This window comes from Pinus tabuliformis, chromosome 3_2 (genome assembly GCF_031772625.1).
Source record: "Pinus tabuliformis cultivar Carrire ecotype Pingquan chromosome 3_2, CPIR1, whole genome shotgun sequence".
In the NCBI taxonomy this organism is placed as follows: Eukaryota; Viridiplantae; Streptophyta; class Pinopsida; order Pinales; family Pinaceae; genus Pinus; species Pinus tabuliformis.
In genome coordinates, this window is record NC_142302.1 from 1069978099 (window position 1) to 1069986003 (window position 7905).

The 7905-nt window shown below is 35.8% G+C and overlaps 1 protein-coding gene across 2 annotated transcripts; it reads left to right on the forward strand.

The window, feature by feature from the left end:
• Positions 1 to 6124: 6124 nt before the first annotated feature.
• LOC149184376 (glucan endo-1,3-beta-glucosidase-like) lies at positions 6125 to 7694 on the forward strand. Of its 2 annotated transcripts, XR_016257255.1 has the most exons (3): positions 6125 to 6284; positions 6413 to 7451; positions 7554 to 7694. XR_016257255.1 is itself a non-coding variant. In XM_089417450.1 (2 exons), exons 1-2 carry the CDS (start codon positions 6266 to 6268, stop codon positions 7369 to 7371), a joined length of 978 nt encoding a protein of 325 aa, XP_089273576.1. In that variant the 5' UTR covers positions 6125 to 6265; the 3' UTR covers positions 7372 to 7618. The 2 variants fall into 2 exon arrangements, 1 of the variants encoding a protein (XP_089273576.1); XM_089417450.1 differs by having other exon boundaries at positions 6413 to 7618.
• The last annotated feature ends 211 nt before the right edge of the window (positions 7695 to 7905 follow it).

A 7905-nucleotide genomic window follows, 5' to 3' on the forward strand; every position in this document is an offset into this window, starting at 1 on the left:
TTACCTCATTGACTGGTAATCAAGCAATGTCTTTCCATGTTCGACTTCAGAACATTTCTCACATGGATCGACTTGTACTTAGAGTGAAGATCGAACGAGTTTGAAGACCCCGGATCTAGTTTCATCCATCTGGGCTGCGATATATATTCAGGAAAGATAAAGACATTGACATGTACATCATTGCAGCAGATAATCATCCTACCCAAAGGATGATAATTTCATCAAAATTATCAGTCTACCATCAGACGATTGTCTGTTCTATGTACAGAAAAATGAATTTATAAAGCTGAGCATGGGAATTCCCGCCTTAGCTAAATCATGAAAGCGGTATGAAAAATAATGTATTGTATTGTATCTTATTACAGGTCTCCTCCCAGCATTGGATGAACTTCGGATCCTCCTAATAAAGCATTTCACCCGATAAACGGCCTCATACTTTAGGGGGCAACTGTTATAGACATTTTTGTGCCTTACAGCTATAAGCATGAAATGTCCATAATCTAAGGGATCCAAAGTCCCTAAACATGTTGTTCCTACCCCTAGAGGAACAAGGCTAACAAACCACAACAATTCACAGAAGTTCTCCACCAGAAACTGCTCAAAAACAAGTCAATTCAGGATCAATTCAGAGGCTCCACTAGCTGTCTGCGCTGAAATGCAGAGATTACACTGGCTAGGTGCACTGCAACGCAGGTAGAAGCACTACCAGGGTGCGCTGAGCGGGAAGTGACAAATGGCAAGTTCATTCAACGAGGTGGAAAGACCCTGAAAGCTTCCAGAATCTTCTCCAATGACACTTGCCTCAATGAATTCGACTAGTGATGAGTAAGAGGCTCTTAGTCTCCAAGTGGAAGCAAGAACTGACAGAGGGAGAGGACACTAGTCAGATCTCAAGCAGACTCATCCTCTCTCCAAACATCTATATATGGATCTCTCCTCCATGAGATCCAGGAGGCTGGAATTTTGTTATTGCAAAGAATTGCTGTTGGTTTGAGATTGGAATCATTGGGTGCTTAATGCTTTGAAGGGAGGTGAAGATAGGAATTTCATTTGCTGGGAAGGAGATGCTGGATTGGAACTCTCTTGGTTGTATCTCCTCCTGAACCTTGTTATTCATCAATAAAGCTATCTTGGTTTCTCCTATATACTGATGTATCTTTGATGTATGATTGCATTAGTATGTTTAGTTTATTTCTAATCCTGAACTAGTTATGAATATGAATCTATGTCTTTGTGTAGTGTTCTCTTCTTGTGATCTTGCAGAGACCTGTTGAAGCTGGGCGAGCGAGAAAGCAAGTAGCTGGGAACTCTCAAAGAGAAGAGAAACCGGATCGAGGGACAAACGGAAGGCACCGGTTAGTCTATCCATCTCTCTTCATTCTTAATTCATAAAGGAAGAATACTAGAATAGCTGTTTCTGTTTGTTGCTAAGGCACTGTCACACCTTAGGTGGATAGGATCGTCCTGCATAGGCATTTTTCCCCACAACAACCATGATGCATGGTCACTTCGGATGCAATCAACTCGGAGAAAGGACACAGTTAGCTGGGATGTAGTTTCCAGGCACTGCTAGTGAAAACTGCGTAGGATTCAATAGGAGATGGAGTCAAGCATGCTATTCTAGTAATGATTGTCTACGACATCTAGCTTTGATGGCAGACAAATCTGTTCAAATTTCAGGAGGAGCAGTCTAGGCTTCTATGAGGCTGGGGAGACAAGGATTGCATAGTTTTTGAGAGGAGCAACGTCAAACTGCAAGGTTATAGGTAGGCTCTGCACATTTTTTTATGGTAGCGTGTAGCGAGACACTAGTAGGAGAAACTGCACAATTATTGGAAGGGACCAACAGCAGGCAACAGGGCAATGGCGGGAAAAACTGCACAAATGATGGGAGGCTGGCTTGCTGACCACCTTTGCACAATTTCTAAGCTAAGAGGAATGTTGGGCAGCATAGGGCTTGCTCGGGAAAACTGCTCAGATTTCTAAGGGAACAGTTGGTCGACTAGCAGGTGACTGAATGGGAAAACTGAGCAATTTTCAGGGGGAGACAGGGACAGACACTTGGTGCCTATCTGGTCTATCTGCATAATTTCCTAACTCAGTGGAGCGGGCAAGGTTAGCACCCTTTGCACAATTTTTGGTGGGAGTCGTTCGAGTCGATGATGGATGAAGGTTTGACTACGAGAGGGTGGTCTAGTTGTCAAAGCTTCTGAAAGACGACTAAGTGTGTGAGTGAGTGAAATGGTGCACACGTGATCTTGCAAACACACACTCTCATGACTTGATGATAGAATGTCCCAAAACATCAAGACACACATGCTCAACATGACTGTCCGATAGTGCGAGCGACAAGCGCGATGTGTGTGATTGATCGTTTCAGACCATGACAACGCTTGTGCAACAGTGCATATGAATCCATGTGTGAATGCGGCGAGTGTTTACATAGTGAATACAAGTCGTAGACACGGAGCAAAGACCTTGTGTACGACTAGAACATGGTCACAAGCGAGACATCATTATCAACATGCAACATTGTTATGTTGAACGGTCAAGCAAGGTAGGTGTGCGGACTCATACGAGCTCACAGGGTGAACCCTAGTGCATGCAAACATCAAGTAATATTCTCAAAGAAGGCTCTAAAATTGGATGTGAGACAAAATTTTGGAGGTTTTTACAGTCGCTACAATAGGAACACTGGCCAACAATGTTTCTATGAGTCATGAATTAAGTTAGAACTCAAAGTGATGAAAAGACATAAGTATATGAATTTATTTACACAAACATGCCTAAACTTATAATGGCATTTAGAGATAAGTGTCTTATTATTTTTGTTTCATACATATTGTTAATGATATTTCCATTGAATGAGACATTTAAGAATTAAACCAAGTTGAAAAACACATTTAGCATAAGCTATGAATATGAAATTGCAATTGTTATGAAATCACCTAATATCAATATTTTTGAAAAACACACCATAGATGGAGGAGTGAAACATGAGATTGTTGCTTCACCAACAAATTAAACTAAAACCAAGGGAGAAGAAGTAGCCTAGAACATATATGTGATTTGAAACATTGCTTGCATAATATGAATCTATATACCTCACTAAAGCAAGGTCATAACCTTCTTTATAATGAATTACAAATACACGTGTTCCCTAAATATAGTGAGGAATCCACTTTTCTTTCCTCTAGTGCAACTTAAGATACTATTGTATAAATCTATAAATGATGTCAACCAAAATAGATAAATTTGGCTTGGTATGTGTGAGATAAGAAAGACTCCCAATCAACTATTTGCATAAACTGTTATGGTTAAAGGTGAAAAACTAGAAAGCTTAAAAGTTTTACATCAAAGAGAAATGGAGTTGTAGGAGGCTTGGAAATAGCCATACAAAGTCATAAGAGCGTATCCTAAACACATTTAAGCTATGCCATATCGATCTCAAAATAAATTGATTGATCTCAACATCAAGAAAATAATTTAGAAACCCCAAGTTGCCCATTAAAAAATGGTCATGCAAGGTATTTTTTATAATAACAATGAATGATGAGGATTTTATAGTGATCAAGATATCATCCACATACAATACCATAAACAAGAGAGGCAAATTATATCGTAGAATATAAACATTGGGGTTAGAATGGCATCATCAAAACACTACAGAGAAGGAAAGAATCAATCATATCATTTTACGTTGGAGGTGATTGTTTGAGGCAATATAGGGATTTCATAAGTTTTCACACCATTGAAGGGTACTTAGAGAACCCTTACGGCTACTTAAAATGAAAACAAAGGCCACAAGTAATGCAAAAATTGAATTCAATTGTCTACATTCACGCAAAAGTTAGAAGGGTAAAACCCTAAATACACAATTAGTAAACATGGCTCGAGCCAAAGCCCACACTTCACTCATAAATTTAGTCAGATTATATGCATTCATGAAAAATTCAGGGATCACCAAACCCAAAACAATTTTCAAAACTAAAACTTTTACAAAAACTACACACTAAATACCAATATTGAAGAAAAGTTGAAACAACCAAAAGTATGGAGTAAAGTGAATAAAAAGCTCCAATAAATTAACCATAATGAAATAAAAAAGGAACCAAAACCATAACTACCATAGAGTAGAAAAATTGATGAAATCAAAAAGGAACTAAAACCATAACTACCATAAATGCATAGAGTAAACATAACCCTGTCTTGAATGCAACTAGCATCAACACATTGTCATTCCCAAGAAACCCAAAATAATGTCTTATATGCATTCACCAAAGAACGAGGAGAAAGGTGTAACTCCAAACACTAAAGGAAACAAAAAAAAAAAATATAACCACAACTCACTATAAACCACACACTAATGAAAAAAGTAAATTAGTTTATATCAATTTAGGTAAGACAATCAAACCTCAAATATTGTTGCAAATGAAACATTAGACCAACCACAAAGATAAAGGTCATAAAGCATTGTCATAATAAAACCAAACAAAAAACCAAGAACAAATCTCTATACTTCAATACTATAAAACACAAATCTCCAAATTCAAAGCATCAAATACACATTACCATTCTAAGAAATCTCTTATCACATTAAGATTCAAATAAATATTTTTCCAATCGATATTTCAAAAATATAAAATAACTAATATAAAGAAAAATCACATTCTTTTAATTGCAACTCATATGAAAGCATTACCATTTTAAGAAAACTTTTATCACATGAAGATTCAAATAAATATTTTTCCAATAGATGTTTCAAAACTATAAAAATATTAATATAAAAGAAAACCATAAATTTGATAGAAAATAACTCAACTATATAGAAAAATAATTATAAATAATAATATTATAATGACAAAATAAATAATTGAATTGGTTTTTTTAATATATTCATTTTTATTTTAATAAACATTAAAAATTATATTAAATAATATTATTTTATATTAAATTAAATTAATACTAATTTTTAATAACTATTAATAATTAAATTAAAATTTTCAAAATCTTATTTTAAAATAGAAAACCTTATAAATATAAATAGTAAAGTTTATATGCATTTTTAATTAATATAATTTAATTAGTTTATATGTATTTTTAATTTATATAGTTGTATTAATAATATTTTTTAAATATATAATTACAAAAATTTAATTTTATAAGCTTATTTTATTAATATTGTTTTCATTAAAATAATAAAATATTAGATTGGATAAATTTGATTTAAAAAAACAAAGATAAATAACTTCATAGGCCAAATATCACTTATTTATTTTTTTGATAGTGGGAGAACTTATCCATAATGTATCTCTCATCATTATTCTTCAAGAAAAATTATGCCACCTAAAATTACCTGGTAATAATAAGTAATATGAAACAAATTCTTAATCAATTTTAAAGTAAACTCCAAGCCCAAAACATCACTTATATTTATAAATAATATGATACAAATTTTTAAATTTTTTAATATATTAATATTTGGCATATCTATCTTCAAATATTATGATAGAAATAAAGTTTGAAGGATAAAGTATTTTTTATTTATCGTAAAGTAGAATACAAGTTAATAGATATCGTCAATATATGATGAAAAATATTCATAAGTTTGCTAAACAGATTACTCATTATAAAATATTTATCCGTACATCAATATAAAAACCGTCAAATTCAAGATAAGGATGATTTACAAAGAAAACGTGACCATTCTTGATTCAAATTTGATAATGGTTTATAAAGAAATATAGAAAATGTATTAATGATGTGTGAAATAGAAATTAAAATGGTGTATAAGACATGCACTCCGTTGAATTCGACTGCATTTATTGTGCATTTAATGAAGATTGGAATGGAATGGACAGTACCATCAATTGGATTAAGATGGGTTGGTAAGTATTTGAATAAATTCGGTACCTAGAATCTGATCATGAAGCGATCAAGTCGCCATGTATGACCCGGCAATGTTAGAGCGACTTCAAAACACATGGTTTTACGCGGCGGCCGGTGACAAAGTCAATTACTCTCCAGAAACTAATCATACTTCTGAATCGTGATGGCGGTCCCTAGTTAAGCGGAGTCGTAACGCATTTGCTTTCCCTTCTTCAGACTCTGCACAGAGTTATCATCCTTCTCTATATATAGTGTAGAAAGGCCCTTTCCTCTCACAATATCCCATAATCTCTACCATTCTATTTGACGCCACAACTATCATTTTTACTACGCCACGCTTCTGTTATTTGGAAGCAAATATACAGCCGGCCAAGAAATGGCATCCAGCAACAAAGGTATCAAACATATGCTTTCTTTTAATTTTCTTAGTTATTATCCTTATGTGTGAGCGTAAAAATCATGAATGGTTTTTGAAACTGAAGGCCTGTCATAATCTGATTGAATTGCAACGATATTATTGCAGTTGGAGTCTGCTATGGAATGGTTGCAAACAATTTGCCACTTCCAGATCAGGTGGCAAATCTGATAAGGTCTCGCAACATCGGCAAAGTTAGGCTTTTCCAAGCACATCACGAAGCCCAGCGAGCGTTACAAAACAGCGGAGGAATCGAGGTGATTGTTGGAGTTGGGAACGACGAGCTCCAGAAGATCGCATCTGATCAGGCTGCAGCAAACGGGTGGGTTAACGACAACATTCGCCAATTCTATCCGGCCACCAACATCAAATACATCGCTGTTGGCAACGAAGTTTTTTCAAGTGAAAATCGACAGCATCTTCCCTATCTCGTTCCTGCCATGAGAAACATTCAAACCGCAGTCCAGAACGCCAATCTGCAGAGCTCCATAAAGGTCTCCACTACCCACGCCACGTCTGTTCTGGGAAAATCGTATCCCCCTTCTGACGGAGAATTCGCTGATGAATTGAAGAGTAGCATGAGCGATGTACTTAACTTTCTGGCAGAGAATGGGTCTCCTTTCATGGCTAATGTGTATCCCTACTTCAGTTACATTTACAACCAGGCCCAAATCTCGTTAGACTATGCTTTGTTTAAATCCACGGATCCCGTGGTGGATGATCGAGGTCGTCTCTATAAAAGCTTGTTCGATGCGCTGGTGGATTCTCTGATTTCGGCCATGGAGAAATCGGGACATCCCGATATTCCCATCGTCATAACTGAGAGCGGGTGGCCTTCCGCGGGCAATGAGGCGGCTACTGTTGAGAATGCGCAGACTTACAACAACAATCTGATCAAACATGTGCTTTCAAATGCAGGAACGCCAAAAAGACCCGGACAGCACATTGATACATACATTTTCGCTCTTTTCAACGAGAATTTGAAAGGCGGGGACGAGCCAGAACGACATTTTGGACTTTTCTATCCTGATCAAAACCTTGTTTACCCTGTTAACTTCTCCCCTTAAATTGATCTGAACTGTGTTTTTCCATTAGAATTTCCAATATTATCCATTTTCTCATAATAAAGCGAAGGCTTGAAATCTTGGATTTCTTTGGCCAACTTCTCCGCTTAAATTGATATGTCTTTACCTTTCGAACATACAATACTATCCATTTTCTTGCAATATAACGAAAGCCTGGAATCTTTGATTTCTTTCGCCTTTTACCAATGTAACGCCATGCATAGACTACGTTAATATCCCCAAGTTTCAATTTCGAACTACGTTAATATCCTTGTGGTTCTCCATTCGAATTTCCAATATATAACGAAGTCCTGAAATCTTTGATTTATTTTGCCTTCTACCAACGTAACGCCGTGCATAGATTGGAAGCTGTCTTCAAGTTTCAATTTCGCACTCCGTTCACATCCTTGTGGACACTTTTAATATAAGAATAAGGACATTACTATAGTCTGTAATCTGAATTCTGAAAATGCTAAATTAAGATCACTCAAACCAACAAAATCAATAATTCATTTTAATATCCATTCTACATTTGTG